Below are 16,721 nucleotides of genomic sequence, written 5' to 3' on the forward strand. Positions count from 1 at the left end.
ACATGGGATGGAAGGTTTACTTAATTTTTCTTAATTTTAGAATTTTGACGTTTATTATTAATTTAGGTATTGTATAAAAAAAAAGATTACGATTGGCATAGTAATGATGAAGTAATATATATATAACGATTGAGTCTTAACTCTATTGGTATGATATTGTTACTAATACAATAGGACGTGAGTTATAGTGAAACACGTTATCCTTTTCATATGGATTAAATTTTAGTTCAATTGACATCATTATTATTACAATGATCATGAGAATATGGATTCAAATATACTTAAACACATATGATCCTTTTATTTAAGTGTTCAAAGATTGTCGATTGAGTTTTACCTCGATTGGCATGAGTATTGTTGCTAATGCAGGAGGGCGTGGGTTCGAGTGCGTTGGAGTGCATTATCATTCTATTTATGAGTTGGGGAGGAGCTATTGGTAATTCTAGGTATTGTGTCAAATAGAGGTGAACAAAACTTGATTTAATTAAAAAAAAATTAAAAGAATTCAAATTTCAAGTTAACCAAATCAACCTGAATAAGTAATTTGAATTTCGAACGAGTTTAATTTTACAATTCAAATAACAGATTGGTGTAAATGCTCCTTTAGTTCCTGTCAATTTTGAAAATAAGCAAATTAGTTTTTTTCTCAACGAAAACTACAAAAAAAAATTCAAAATAATTTTAAAAAATTCAAAATTCTAAAAATTTATATATTTTACAAAAGTATAATAATATTAAAAAAGATTCTAAAGAATATATAAAGAAAGTTTAAAATTTTCTAAAATAATAATTTTAGGATTTAAATAAGTTAATTAATGATTCAAGTTTATCATACTAAAATATTTTATTTCTTTATTATTTTGCTTTTAAAAAAGTTTTCAAATTTATGTACTTTAACACGAAAGTAGTTATAGTAAACAAGATTTTTATTTGACATGTTTAATTTTTTTATTTTTTAACTTAAAAATTTTCTCTCGATTCGATTCAACTCAAATTCCATTCTACTCAACTCGATTTGAAAAAATTTCAAATCTAGTTAGGGTGATAAAATAGGACATATCAACTCAATTAATTCAAATTTTTTCACTTCATTCAATTGAATGCTCACCCATAATGTCAAAAGGAACATATATAATCAAAATATATAACGAGATTGCTAAAAAAAGGTTGAAAGAGTTATGGATAATAATAAAAATTATATAAATTTTTTTATTTCTAAAAATATGTATTTTGAGAAAAAAATAAAAATACAAAAAAGAAGTTATGATTTGTCAATGGAATGAAGGATAACTAAATGCGCGTAAATGGAAAGGTTTTTTTAAAAAAAAAAAAAGAAAAAGAAAAACGTGTTTTCCACTTTATTTTCGTTATAGTGCATACAGCCAACAGATACTCCCGCCACTTTTAGAAGAATAAATAATAAAAACATAATTTTATTTTTTTCTATTTTAAAGTCATTTTTATTTCTGTTAAAACGGGACTGAATTATTCTATCAGTTGATCAAAATATTAATTTGTAAAAAATCAATTAAATGGGATAAAAATTTTATTTAAATTAATTGTAATATTTAATTTAAAAGAATTGTTTATGTTTTATTATTATTTGTTTGGATAATATATATTTTAAAACAAATCAAGTACGAATAAAGGCATTGAACCGATTGACTCAAAAATTATTTTAAATTGATACAAATTAAAAATCGAGACAAAAATGAATTGGTTTAATAAAATTTCTATTTTTTTTAAAGATTTTTAATTAATTAATTCATTATTATTGGTTTGATGGTTGAACCGAATGAATTGGTTTAATAAAAAATCAATGGTATGACATGTTCAATTATTAGTCTAGTTATTAAAATACTGAGTGTCATTTATATTTTTTAAGTTCAGGGAATAAAAAATAGACCTAATTGTCAAATTTAAATGCCAAAATAAACCAATAAAAATTTAAATACTAAAGTGAACTTATTTACTAAATTTAAGAGTAAAAAATTATATTATCCCTTATTTGTTTACTTTTTAATAATTTTTTCTTACCTTTTTTTTTCTTTATTTCTAATTAAATTTTAAATTTTTTTAAAAGAATTAAATTTTTATTTTTTTGTTATTTTTTTATCTAAATTCAGATTTATTTTCTTTTAATGTGGAGTCGTTCCCTGCTGGACGAGTGCTTTCCCCACAATAATGATAGTGGAGGGGGTTGGTACTTCAAATTTGGACGATTGGTAATAGTGTGATTGGGAGCCAAGGGTGGTGTTTTGTTGGATGTGTTGCTTTGTCCAAGTAGACCGTCGTTGGAGACGTGAACCTCTCTCGTCTACTATCGGGCACGACGGCAAGATTTTGCTTTGTCTAAGCAGACCGTCGTTGGAGACGTAAACCTCTCTCGTCTACTATCGGGCACGACGGCAAGATTTTTTTTACTCTAAAGTTGAACGTTTCAAAGGTTTTATTGATTTACAAGGATATGACTCAACTGAGGTGGTTGGGCCTTCTTTCTATTTTACTCTGGTTGTGGAATTTTTTTAAATATTTTACTTATAGTTTGCCTATATCTTTATACGATGCGTTGTTTTTATTAATAAATAATTCGAGCTTTTATTCAAAAATATATAATTTAATTAAAAATAGAAATGCCCCCAACGGAAGAGGAGCTTTCACAGCCGTAAGTAACGTGGTATGCAAAATTCTGTGGCACATATGTCATAATTAAAAGAGAATCTTCATATTGTATTAATTAATATTTACTGAGAATATTAATTAACAAATATATTATTAAATTAATGGCCAACACATATTTATTTATTTTATTTTTTGTTTTTTTTCTTTTGTTTGAATTGTTTGTTCGTCAGTAAATGAACTTTATTACATGTGATACTGAAGAGATTATAAATAAATTATGTGATCCCATAATTAATTATACCATTTTTTAAAATTTCATTTCGGTGTATAAAATTATAAAAATTATAAAAAGTTACAATTTAGGGTTAGGGTAGCTATAATAAATATTAATAAATCCAAATACGATCACATGATATAAAGTAAATAATTAAATACAATATATAAAATAAATAATTAAACGTAATGATATTATACACAAGGCATAATGATATATTTGGTACTCTAATTTTATAAAAAAAAAAGTCATTTTAATTATCTATTTTATTTTTCATCTTTTTTAGTCATTAAACTTTTGTTTTTGTCAAATCACAGTAAAATAGATGGAAAAGTTAATGTTTTTTCGCTTTGCTGGCGTGGCATACACGTGGATTGTCACATGGATGATACGTCGGCATTTAATTAATTTTTTAAAATTTTAAAATTAAAAAAACATGAAAATTATTTTTAAACATTAAATGCAAATTCAATGACTAAAAAAAGCGAAAAATTAAATAGAGGACTTAAATGATTTTTTTTAGACTTTAAGAGCAAAAAAAATCATTATGCCAACATACAATTTATAATATTTTAAATATAATTTTAACACATAAGAATAAAACGAATATAATAGAAATATAAAAACTTATATTAAATGTGATAAAATGAGAGAAGGGGTGATTTGCTAAGCTTCATTAGACCTATTTATGGGTAGGTTATTTGTCCAACTTCGAACACTTACTCGAAATTTGGGAAGGTTCAAGTAAAAATATCTAGTTCAAAAAATGGGTTTTAGTAAAAATTAATCCTGCTTAAAGTATGGGCCAAGTTTGGGCTTAAATATTTAAGGCCCAAGCTCAACCTAGCCTGATTTTTAAATTTGTAATATTTTATATCATGTTATTTATAGCACATAAAATATTAAATCTACTATAATATAAACATTAAAATTTGTTAAAATGAATATATATAAAATCTTAATAAATAAAAAATTATAATTATTAAAAATTAAATTAAAAATAATATAAATATAATTTTTAAAATATATATTAAAATTAATAAGTCTAAAATTTGAATATTAAGCAAATAGTAATCATTCAAACATATCTTTCTTTTAGGTACCTTTAGGGGGGGGAAAGGAAAAATAAAGACAAGAGAAACTTGTCCATTATAGTGAGGTTTCAAAGTCATTCAACATTGGGTTGGAAAGATTTTTATTTCTTTTTTGACCCTTTAATTTAAATAATTTGTGGGTAAGTCCTACATATATAGGCACCAGGCAGCTTTGTTTGACAATTATATTTCTATTTTTGCTTTTAAATTAAATTGGATTTGTTTTGATTTTTTTATAACCAACCACTATAAGCAAGAGGACAATATTGTCTATTCAAATTTGCATTAATTTATACTTTGATGGATACATCTCATAAATAAAACATGTTATTGGAAATTAATATTTTTTTTAATTTTTAAATAAGAAAATAAACAAGTTTTATCACACTTGAATCTAAATTCTTGGATAATAATATCGATACTAACTAAATTAAGATTCAATCAACAATTCATTGCACACAAAACAACGGGATTGAGGGCACTATTCCTAGCAACGAAAAGCCCAACAAGGGGTGGTCAAGTGCTCGGAGTAGAAACTTGAATCTTCGAATAAGGCAACCCTATAGTGATCATCGGCTGAAAAAGACCCATTAACAGGCTGAGTAACACCCACGGTTGAAGAAGATCATCACTAACAATTATTCTTTTCTCCTGCACTAATCATAGAGATGCTCATATGTTGGATAGAATCATGATTTAGAAGCTATTTTATTTCATTAAATCAAGACGGTTCGAATTTTTGCCATCTATGAATGTGACTATAAGATAAGTCTAATCAACTCCAACATAGGGTTTATTTTTAAATATTTTATAGTCTTTTGTTGACTAATTAGGGTTATGTTGAAAAAGAAAATTTTGAAAAAAAAATCAAATAGGATATAGTTTTAAAAGTAGTATGAGAATATTATGTTAAATTTTTTATATTAAAATAAGAGAATTATAAAAAATTATCTTAACCATTTATTTAATTATCTTTGTCTATTTAACCCTTAAATTTCTTTTTTTGTCAAATCACCCTAAAATAAATAAAAAAGTTAATATTTGTTAATTTTACTGACATGTTATTACGTTAGCATTTAATTAATCTTTTAAAATTATTTTTTAAAGTATAAAATATTTTATATTTTTTTAATAATCTTTAATTTTTTTTAAAAATTAATTAAATATTGACATGTCATCTATGTGACAATCCATGTGTATGTAAGGTAAGCAAAGTTAAAAACATTAACTTTTTAATTCGTTTTGAGATGATTTGACAAAAAAATTGAATGAAGAACTACAATAATTTTTTTAATAAAGTTGAAAGACCAAATAAATATTTGGAAAATAAGAATTTGACTGTGGTAGTTTAATGATTCTTTTCACATTGACATTAATCCATGAAATAAAAGAGACTACCGCATTGCAAGCTTCTTCTTCTTTTTTAAATTTAAAAAAAAAATTATTTTGCACTCCAATTTTACAAAAGAAAAAAAATTAGTTATTTATTTAATTTTTATATATTTTAATTTTTAAATTTATGTACTTTAAAATTAGTGAAAAGGTTAACACATGTTAATTTTACTGAAGTGTTATACATGTGGATGTCACGTCAATAATTAATTAATTTAAAATTTAAAATTTTTAAAAACTATAAAAAATATTTTTAAAAAATTAAAATTATTAAAAAGTATAAACATATTTCTTTTATTTTTAAAATAATAATTAATTACTGACATGACATACACATAAATTACCATATCAACAAAATTACCAAATGTAAATATTCTATTTATTTTGAATAATTTAACAAATAACACAAATTTAGGATTAAGCTTTTTCTACCTGCTTTTACTGTCATTGAAGTTTGTATCAATTGGTACTTTGGTATATATTTTTTAATCCTTAACAATTTTAGGTATAATTAAATTGGCTTAATTAGTAAGCCTTTTTTATTATTATTTAATTATTAATTTAATCTAAAGTAAAATTGATACTTGAAAATAACCTTTGAAACTAATGGTATAGTCATCAATACAAATAAATTTTATTATTTTAAAGGCAATAATCAAGCCCATAATGTATTGGACGTCGGCCCAGTCAACAATCAAGCTCGCAAGGCCTCGAAAGTAAAATACCACTATAAGCCATGAGACGATGAAAAATGGCTTTATTTGTAAATTAGCCCTTGAAGTATATCACAATTCATAAATTAGTTCCGAAAGTTTTTTTTTTGTCAAAAGTGATGTCTGAATTATCGAATTTGTTGAAGTTTTCAAAACTAGAACGGTGGTTGGACCAGTAAAACTAACAACTCTTGATCCAATTGTCCAATTTTAAAAAAAAATTAGAAAAATAAATAAAGAAATAAAAAAATATAAACACAAACAAATAACAATAATGAAAAAAGCATTAATTAAACATTCTAAATTCAATCCAAACATTAACGTTTCTAAATTGACACATAATTTTTAGAGAGGTAATTCTCTCTTTTTAAGATGATGTAATGCCAAAAAAACCATGTTATATGTAATTGAGGCTTTATAGATTTATCTTTATTCATCATCAATTAGAAATTAGTTACTTGAGGTTTTACACATGTTTACTTTACCAGATAATCAAAGTCCAATTAACCTTAACCGTCGTAGATCATATTAATTAGGGTTAACATTTTTTATAGTAAATAATAACATGTAGTTATTCTTATTTTACTACGACATTGCATATTATCCATTAATTAAGTCTTTCTAATGTTGAATGCAAGGACCCAAGAGATAAATGATAAAAAATTTTCAACCCCAAGTATAGGCAAACATATTAGGCTTTCTTTTAGTAATAGTTTTGTATGTACTTGTAGTTGATGATTGATCAACAAAGGGGAGATAAAGAGGTTGATTCAACTGGAGTATTAAAGGAGAGAAGGGAATGGAGCTAAGGAAAGGAGAGGAATATTGTGTGCTAGGGTAAAATGCTCAAGGTTGCTGAAAGAGAGAGAAGGATACTTTGCTCACCGAGTCATGGGGTATTTATAGTGGGAAGGCCCATTTGCTTGGTGGTGGCTTGTTAGTGTGGTTCATCAGGTGTTAGATCTATTATGAGTTGGTTGTTGTTAAGCAAGGGCTTTCTCTAACATTCCCTTTTCTAAAATAGTATAAGATTGTTATAAGTAAGTATCTGCTACTAGCGAGGGACGTAATTGAGGTTTGTTATTAGCGGGTGGCTTGATGGAGATGTGAAATATGCAAGTGGTTGGTTAATGGATGACCACTCGGGTGGTGCAAGACAAAGAGCTATCTGTGGGTGCTTCTGAAGTCGCATCTCTCGTTGCCAAGTGTCCAAGCCAGAAAAAGAGTATAAAACTATTATATAAAGAAGTTTGTAACTTAGCTAAGTAGGATAACATCCTAAGACTATTTATCATGAAGCTAATTATGCAACAGATTTCATATCGTCAATGTCAAATGGTGAGGACTTCATTTTATATAAAGTCTCGTGATTTTAATCTTTCAAATTAATACATAACTTTAAGAGATGATGGTTCTCTCTTTTTAAAAGATGAAAAGTCAAAAAAATCATATTATTTGTAATTTGAGAATCATAACCCTAATATTCAATTTTACAAAATTACCTTAATTTCTAATTACCTTAATTAACCGTAATCTTTCAAATGTTAAATACATGGTGACCTAAGAGGTAAATAAACAAATATTTTCAACCACAAAAAATACAATTAATTAGAAGCTGGAACAGGGGCGAAACTAAAGGGGCTAGCAGGGTGCCTGGCCCCCTAAAATGAAAATTTTTCGATTTAGACCTTTTAAAACTTTTAAAATTTTAAATTAGTAAAGGTAAAATTATCCCTTGCCCGCTAAAAATGATAAAAATATGATTTAATCCTCTAAAAATTATAATGGTATAGGATATTAAAATAATAAAATCGCATTTTTACTATCCTAAAAATTATAATTTAATTTCAACCCCTACAAAAATTTTCTGGTTTCACCCTGAGCTAGAATCATTTTTTTTATATAGCTTTCTTTTACTAATATTTTATGACTTTATGTGTTATATAAAATGTTTTCTTTGTTATTTTTTAATTTATATATTTAAAAAAAAAACATGATGAAAGATTAAATTATTAAATCTTCTTAAATGTTATTCAGCTTATGCATGCATGCTTCTATATATAAGCAATACAAAGTGTTGATTTTTCTCAAGTTAAATTTGATCAAAGCTTGGCCTAATCATGATTCCTCTTGTGGTCGGTGTTCTTCTTCAATTGTTGGTGGCTGCATTCATTTCCTCCAGTGGAGATACCACCGGAGACGTCTGTCGGTTACCATCCAATGCATGTAGTTATAGTGGGAAAATATAACTGTTAACAACTTTTTCTCTGTTATCCTCAGAAACAAAGCTGCTCTCACCGGCGGTAGTGGGAAGGTCATTAATAGTCGCCCCAACGATCGTATCTTCATATACTACTCCAATCATGGTGGTCCCGGAACGCTTGGTTAGTACCATACATATCTAAATCCTAAACTGTAAACCCTATATTTTTATGGTGTTAATCCAGGGATGCATGACAAGATTCATCTTTACGCTGACCAACTTATCCAGGGAAGTATGTTGAAGGGTATTCTTCCCTAAGGTTTGAATATCTATGCGACCACCGCGGCGAACAAAGAAGAGAGTAGCTGGGCAACCTATTGTCCTGGAGGTCATCCAAGTCCTCCCATTAAAACCTGTTTGGGAGACTTATACAGTGTTTGTTGGTTGGAAAACTGGTATATATGCAACCATACTCATCTTATACATATATAAAACTCACTTCATATCATCTTCATCTTCCTGTTTCTTTTGTGCAGTGAAGCAAATGACTTGCGGAACGAGACTTTACAGCAACAATATGAAAGTGTATGGTTTTAGAAAACTCTATCTATTTCTGTCCAAATTAAAATTAAGGGTAAACTACACTGGTAGTCACCCAATTATTAATAAATTTAATTTTTGGTCACTAACTTGGCAGTTTCTAAAATTGGCATTAGCAATTTTAACTTTCAATATTTATAAATTATGTCAATTTAGTATCTATTCTAAAAAGTTTAAACCTAAACTCATTGTGTAGTTTGGTTTTTTTTTTGCAGTTTTTTTTATGAAATTGAGGGTTAATTTTAAAAGAATGAGAAAATATGAAAATTATTATCTTGGATTTTTTGGTGTTTTCTGATAAATTTTTTTAGTTTTTTAGGTGAAAGAGATCACAAAGAAAAGCAAAATTGCAACATAAAAAAATATATTTTTTAGCTCAATCAATTGATAGCAAAATGGAGTAATAAAAACCCTAGCTCATGTCTGCTCGACGGAGCTACAAAAACAACAGTACAACTTACAAAGAAATATAACAGCAAAAAAAATTATTACACAATGTTTAAATGTGGAGGGTTATATTTTTTTTAAAATTAAGACTAAATTAACACAATGTATAAATGTTGATGGTTAAAATTGCTATTATGTTAATTTTAAAAGCTACCATTGCTAGCTAGTTAGTGACAAAAAAGACAAAATTAAATACCTAGGTGACCATTTTGTAACTTTTCAAAATTGAATGACAAAAAAAAAAGAAATTTACTAATAGTTGGGTGACTATTTTGTAAATTTTTATAGTTAAGTTACAAAAATAAAAATATTAATAATTGTATAATTATTAAAGCAGTTTACCCTAAAGTTTATATTTTATTGTTGAGATGGGGTTTATTATGCAATGATTATCTCTCCTTATACTTCGGTGCAAATGCTAAATTCAAATTCCTTGACGACGACGAAGATGACCACTAGCAGCCACCAACAGGTGTTGTTGAGCAGCGTGATGCCGATCTTATCTATTTTTTGGAAAAGGTTTGTGCCCTAGAAACGACACAGCAGGGCAACCTCTTGTTGATGGTTGGAACCTTAGGGAAATGGTAATATTCTCCATTCTGAGCCTCATTTTTTGTCGCTTTATTTGTTTTTTTGCTGCTATTGCTGCTTAAGAAGATGCTCTGTTGTGTTGGACCTACACAGGTGACATTCTTTGAGATACACTATAGAAAGCTAGCCCAGTATGGGATGAAACACATGCTTTCCTTTGCAAACATATGCAATGCTGGAATTCGGACGGAGCAGATGGTTGAGGCATCGGCAGAAGCTTGTGCCGGCATCCATTCCGATCATTGAAGCTCTCTTCAGAAAGGGTTCGGTGTAGAAAATTTTGTTCATATGGTTTAATATTAACACTGAACCTTGCTGCTTAGTTTATATTCTCTAAATTCAAATACAAACACTCCAAAATAATTTCATGCTAAATATTATAACTTTTATTCTTATTTTTAAGAAGTAATTAAAAAAAATAGTAATTTTCTTTTAAAAATTTTAAATCCTAAAACCTTAAAAAAATATATTTATTATTTTGACCCTCAACCTAAGAGATTAAGAAACAGAAACTAAAAAAGAAAATTTAAAATTAATAAGAAGCAAATGGACTAAAATGAGAAAAAGAAGATATATTGAGTGTGAGTTGTGATGGAAAGTATATTGCACTCACAAAGTGGAGAATTGAGGTAATGGTTATCATGGCCCGAGAAGCATGAAGAAACAAATAGATAACTGCAAGAACAAGGGGGCAATGGTTACTAGAATTGTCACTGCAATGAACACAGTAAACCATAAGCAAATTGTTTACCTAATTTGGTTTCTTTATGTCTATGGGAAGGGCGAGCCAGCCATATATATTTATAATTTTTAAAGGATTAAATCAAATTTTTATCATTTTTAAAGGGTAAAGTGTAATTTTACTATTACTAATTTAAAATTTTCTAAACTATAAATGGGTTTAAATAGAAAATTTTCCATTTGAAGGGGACCGGAGCCTTGCCAGCCCTCTTGAATTCGCCACTGATCTATGGTCCTTGACCAGGGATATAATCCACTATCTTTCAAGCGTGGTTTAAGTCCTAACACACTCTACTTTAGCAATATCACATTTGTACCTAAAGATCTAGATCTCCTTTCCTTAAGTTTTCTTTCTAAAAGTTTAGGTTGTAAACCAAGTAAAATATTGTTTACATTGTCAATGTACTCACAATTACAAATCCATTAATGAACAGATAAGTGTTAAAATTCTCTACACGTAACTTAAATAAATCTCCTTCTATATATAATGATTTCGACTTAATAACATATTAAATTAATTACAATTAATAGCATATGCCTAGAATTATAGCTCAATGATATTTGTTCCAAAATATTGCCAATAACAAATAAGGCCAGTGAACATTACTTGTGGCACTGCTGACAATGACTATCTCAATCAAGCAGATAACCTATCTTCCCCTTATTATATAGACTACTCAAAATGTCAGGAAAAGGGAGATTCGGGTATACAAAACAATAACACAAATCCTTACCACTTTCTATTCTCTATTACCAACTTCCTTTCTCTAAAAAAAATATACTCAACAAGTCTCAGTACGACTTTGGCGATGTAAACCGCCTTAGATCATCAATCCCAAACCATGCATCAATAAATACAAACATTACAATCACAAATATTTTACTATATCATACAGGAGCGAAGCAAAAAAAATAATAATTTAGAGATAAAAATTATATTATAATTTTTACGATAGTAAAAATATAATTTTATCATTTTAATAGTTTATATTTTTATAATTTTTGAAAGATTATATTAAATTTTTATCATTTTAAAGGGGTCAAAGTACAATCTCACTTTTACTAATTTAAAATTTAAAAACTTTAGTTAATGTGCAAACAAAAAGAGTCAAAATAAAAAGTGATGAGCTAACCCTTAAAATGAAAAATTTTCTATTTATATTTCTTTATAATTTATAAAATTTTAATTTAATAACAGTAAAATTACATTTTGGACCCTTTAAAATAATAAAAAAATTGATTTAATTCTTTAAAAAATACAAATATATAATCTATTAAAAGCCTGAAATTACATTTTTTTCTATAGTAAAAATAAAAAATTTAATTCCGACCCCTCCTCAAAATTTTTTTTCCCTGATTTCGCCCTAATGTAGACTATCGTAGAGGGAAAAAAAGGGTAAACTAATTTGCCTGAAATTATTGCAAGTCCAACATATGTTTCCAAGCTTGGTGGTCATGGAGTGGTCATGGAGGCGCGCCGCCAACAGCTATATATACACAGCTTTTGCCAATAATATTAGCAGGTCGGTGTTGTGGGATTTTTCCGACGTGTACGGCAGGGTGGAAGATGTTTACATTGCCTACAAATCCAAAAAAAGAGAAGTACACTGACACGACTTTTGCTTTTATCAGATACAAACATGAATATGAACTATGGATGGGTTATCAGAATGGGGAACAACAGGAAAATAAATGGTTTATCTGTCAGAGTCTCCAAAGCAATGTATAATCCAGACGGTAAGTCAAATCTATCAGGAAACAAGTTGTCTTCTCTCCTGAACAAGATGAAAATGCTATATAATGTTTCCCTAGAACTGTGCAAAGATGTCTATGGAAGCAAGGAGGCTTCAAAAGGTGAGTCAATCCAGTTCGTGATGGAATGGTTAAAAAGCTGCACAGTTGGAAAGTCTAAGATGATGTATAGCCCCCAGTTAGTTCAACAAGCAATGGATTCTGATGAGATTTGCTGTAAAATATGTCTATGGTGGTGGGCTATCACATTTAGTGATTTTTTTTTGTTAGAAATAAATATAATGGTAAAATAAAAAAATCTTTGAGTCAAAACTATTCTTGTATTATTTATTTTTCAACATTAATAAATTTTTTGTTACTCGTAGTTTTTTTCTAAAAATATTCACGTAAAATTCATGTATTTTTTTTTCTTTGTAATCATTTTATCGCCATTATCAACATTTATTATAACATCTTGAAATATTAGATTTATGGGGCGATCTCGATAAATATTATTTTGGAAAGTCCTTCAACTTTATATTATTTATTTATTAAGGATATAGCAAATTATGAGGCATTAATGGTACATAAAATTTATTTATCAATAGTGTATCAAATATAACTTTTAAATAAGTGTCATATAAAATGTAAAAACTTATTCAGTTGTTTTTATTGATTATAAAATACATTTTATTTTTATTTATATAAAATTTAAATCTTAATCCCTTGAATAGTAAACTTGAAAATATATTATCGAGTTAAGTTCACTTAAACCTCCAACTTATAAAACCTGCAACATTATTATTGTCAAATGAAAATACTTTAAAACCTTAGTAATGTGTTTGGTTGAAATGTAATAGGGTATGCATTCCACCCTTATTCGTTAGGCTTACTCTTTTTAATTATTTAGTTTAGACCTAATCATGAGTAGGATCATGTTTGATGCAAATTTTAAATTTATTTTCTAGACCTAAGTACGACCTGAAAAATGAATCTAAAATTCTATTCAAACCCGATCAAAATTAAAAATATTAAACCCAAACTCAATTCAACTCGCTCGTATTTTAAAAAAATTAGATTATTTTTTTTATATATAAATAAATTTAAAAATATAATACATCAAATACGCTAAAAATATTAAAATATTTTTTTCCAATGCATTAAAAATATATTAATAATGAAATGATAGCAAAACGACAACAAAACAGGACTAACCCAAACTAAAAAATCTTACCTGAGGCCTAGTTCGTTTAGAAAAATGATCTCTTTTTTTTTCAAACCCATTTTTCGATGTTATATTTTTGTCCAAACTTTTCCGTTCAAGTTTATTTTTCAAATCTATACTTTTGTTAAAACTTCTTACTTTTCGAACAGAACTTCAGGCTTCCGTTGTCATTCCTTACCCCACCCAAAGAATGGCCTATTGAGGGCACCAAGGAATAGCCTTTATCATCTAATTGTAATGGTGTCCTCTAAACTACAGAGAAATTTCTTTGGGAATTTTTTCCTTTCTTTCTAAGGATTTACTCTCATGGAAATATCCATCAACAAATTTCTTTTCTTTCAATCCTTTTTCATTGGGTTTCCTTTATTTATTTATTTTATTGTATGTTGAACAAAATCATAAATTTAAAACAAGGGTTGAAAGTGTTCTCAAAACATTAAGTAGAAGATGCAATAAAGAGATGTGAGAGAGGGTTTGAAGCTTACTTTAGATAGGCAATTCGGAAAGATCTCAATTCAAATGGACAATCTTGAGGCTGTGAATGCTATTCAAGAGGGTTCTTTTAGAAACTCTAATTCTGCGCTTGTTAGAAGAATTCATTATATCTTGAAAGTGACTAAGCAATGAAAAATTCATCATATTTCTCGGGAAGAAAGCACAATCCAAGACAATGTTGTCAAGATGGTTTGTAGCAGAAGTCTAGGATTAAGATTGTTTGAGGATCCCTTGGGAGCTAGTTAATTGTTTTGTATTTTCTATCTTTTCACCAAAAAAATAAAGGATAGATTAAAATAATGAGAGAAATTTTTTTTAATATTATTTATAAGTATATTTAATAATAAAATATATTATTTTAATGTAAAGTGTTAAATATTACTAAATATTAAATTTAAAATATTATCTTTAGATAAATTCTTTTAATAATATTTTATTGAATAAATTAAAACAATAATAAATTTATTTTGTAAACAAATTTTTATTTGTAATAAGGATAAAGAAGTCAGTGGACCAAATAACCTAATGTCTATTACATTTTTATTCCATTTCCATTGCATAATTATTACATTTTTACTCTATTTAAATTTCAGCGAACCAAATGTGGGATAGACATAAAAGTGTTCATGGGCTGGGCTGAGTTCAGGTCAGACCCATGCAAGATATTTAGATCAATTTTTCAATCTCGGGCTCAACCCAAAAATGAACTTACTTTTTATCTAAATCCGATCCAATTTAAGAAAGGTAAATCCAGGCCCAACTTGGCCGGTCCATATTTAATTTTTAAGATTAATTTTTATTTACATTTAAAAAAAACACTAAATGCATAAAAAAAGGTTAAAATAAAAATTTTCTAATACATTAAAAATATATTAAAAAGTAGTTATATTGAAAAACACTACTATAAATATAATAAATATTCTATTATATTAAAAATCATTTAGTGTTTATTCTTTTTATATACATAAAAGATATAAAAATAACAAAAATATATTCAAAATAATATAATATAATTTATAAATATTCTTTTTGGTAAATTATAGGAGGAGAGTAAAACTCTAATAATAACATAATTAGCGACTCGAACTAAAATCACATCTAAAGCAATTAACGCCCTATCCATTAGATCAACGAGATTCATAAATAATAATATTTTAATCATTACTATCAACTCTATTATGCTTAATATATATATTATAGATTCCAAGTTTGCCACCCTCCTTGACCAAGATCCTCGCCTCGGGACTAGCTAGAAAAGAAAATGAAAAGTGGACAAGTAAAAGGACATGGTTGTAAATGGTGAAGTGGTGTATGTACTAAAATAAAGTACGTAGCATGTAGCATTAACTAGGGTTCACCTACCTTTGCCCTTTTGTTAATGGCGGAAATGGACAAAAAAAAAAAAAAGAAACCCTCAAAAACGAAGGTCTTACAGTTAGTAACTTTTTTCCCCTCACCATCTGCAGAAACCGCGTGGACCGTGCTTCAACCCACCGCTCATTGTGCCCTCCAGCTGTGTTTCATACTATTATTTAATACACACGTACAAAACTTCACTATAAATATACACTCTCACTCATCTTCTTCACTAGTAAGCAACTTTAAGATATCATAAAAAGGAAAAAAAAATGAAGCTCTTGTTTCTAACTTTGCTGCTTTGTTCTCTTCTTCTATGTTCTTCAGTTTTTGAACCAACAATGGCTCAGCCTCGTTCACGTAAGCAAACATATTTTTTTCATAATCTAAGCTTGGGTGTGTGTGTGTGTGTGTGTGTTTTAATCTTTGATGTAATTTTTTTTTGTGGGGGAATTGGCAGCTTTTTGTGAAGGGAAATGCAAAGGGAGGTGCAATAAAGCGGCGGTTTGGGATCGATGCTTCAAATATTGCGGCATATGTTGCGAGGAGTGTAAATGTGTTCCTTCCGGTACTTTTGGGAACAAACACGAGTGTCCTTGCTACAGAGACAAGGTGAATAACAAGGGCAAACCCAAATGCCCTTGAAAATGAAATATATTCGAGTTCGGGATTTCATCAAGCTTAAAGATCGAGGACGAAGAGGCTATATATATATATGCATGCTGATGGTGTTATTATAAAAATGAACTGTTTTATTGCTGTTGTTTTCCTTCGGGTTTTTGTTTTGGTAGTGTTGAATAAAATTTCCCTTATATTTTCCCATCACCGCCGTGTCCACCGCCATGCACACATGTTTTGTTGTCTTTTGATCATGGGTGGCGGTGGTGGTGGTGAAAATGGTGCCATTCACAGGTGTCTGCAGGGTCGGTAAAATGCATTTAAAAAGTAGAAAAATGTTGTAACCTTTTTCAACGAGGTTTATGAGTAATTTAAGAATTTTGTTAGTCTTCAAACTATAATTTAAATTTTAAAATATTATAATTAAAATTTTGAATATGAGTTAAAACATATATTAAATTCTAAACCTTTTATTTATTTACTGCACCAATAGATGAAAAATGGTTTTCCACATTTTAATTAGGGCCTGACATTATCCTCTATATTTTTTTAATTATTTAATATCATTTTAATAATTTTTCTATGTTATTGACGAGAAATTATTTTATGGACCATTCCA

At 27.9% G+C, this 16,721-nt stretch overlaps 2 protein-coding genes across 2 annotated transcripts; both read left to right on the forward strand.

Moving 5' to 3' along the window:
- Positions 1–8,215: 8,215 nt before the first annotated feature.
- Positions 8,216–10,182, forward strand: LOC107940764 (vacuolar-processing enzyme-like). The gene is made up of 5 exons (XM_016874217.1): positions 8,216–8,304; positions 8,376–8,479; positions 8,543–8,602; positions 9,865–9,929; positions 10,030–10,182. Exons 1-5 carry the CDS (start codon positions 8,216–8,218, stop codon positions 10,180–10,182), a joined length of 471 nt encoding a protein of 156 aa, XP_016729706.1.
- A 5,523-nt stretch (positions 10,183–15,705) lies between these two features.
- Positions 15,706–16,488, forward strand: LOC107945146 (snakin-1). Its single transcript, XM_016879007.2, has 2 exons — positions 15,706–15,844; positions 15,945–16,488. Exons 1-2 carry the CDS (start codon positions 15,757–15,759, stop codon positions 16,127–16,129), a joined length of 273 nt encoding a protein of 90 aa, XP_016734496.1. The 5' UTR covers positions 15,706–15,756; the 3' UTR covers positions 16,130–16,488.
- Positions 16,489–16,721: the final 233 nt, after the last annotated feature.

This window comes from Gossypium hirsutum, chromosome A04 (genome assembly GCF_007990345.1).
Source record: "Gossypium hirsutum isolate 1008001.06 chromosome A04, Gossypium_hirsutum_v2.1, whole genome shotgun sequence".
Lineage (NCBI taxonomy): Eukaryota > Viridiplantae > Streptophyta > Magnoliopsida > Malvales > Malvaceae > Gossypium > Gossypium hirsutum.

What these genes read in the sequence shown, in the direction of transcription:
- LOC107945146 (XM_016879007.2), top strand. Translation starts at nt 15,757, where the DNA reads ATGAAGCTCTTGTTTCTAACTTTGCTGCTTTGTTCTCTTCTTCTATGT. An exon ending in AATGGCTCAGCCTCGTTCAC is followed by an intron (nt 15,845 to 15,944) that starts GTAAGCAAACAT and finishes GGGAATTGGCAG; the next exon opens with CTTTTTGTGAAGGGAAATGC.
- LOC107940764 (XM_016874217.1), top strand. Translation starts at nt 8,216, where the DNA reads ATGATTCCTCTTGTGGTCGGTGTTCTTCTTCAATTGTTGGTGGCTGCA. An exon ending in TGGTGGTCCCGGAACGCTTG is followed by an intron (nt 8,480 to 8,542) that starts GTTAGTACCATA and finishes GTGTTAATCCAG; the next exon opens with GGATGCATGACAAGATTCAT. An exon ending in CCAGGGAAGTATGTTGAAGG is followed by an intron (nt 8,603 to 9,864) that starts GTATTCTTCCCT and finishes TTTTTGGAAAAG; the next exon opens with GTTTGTGCCCTAGAAACGAC.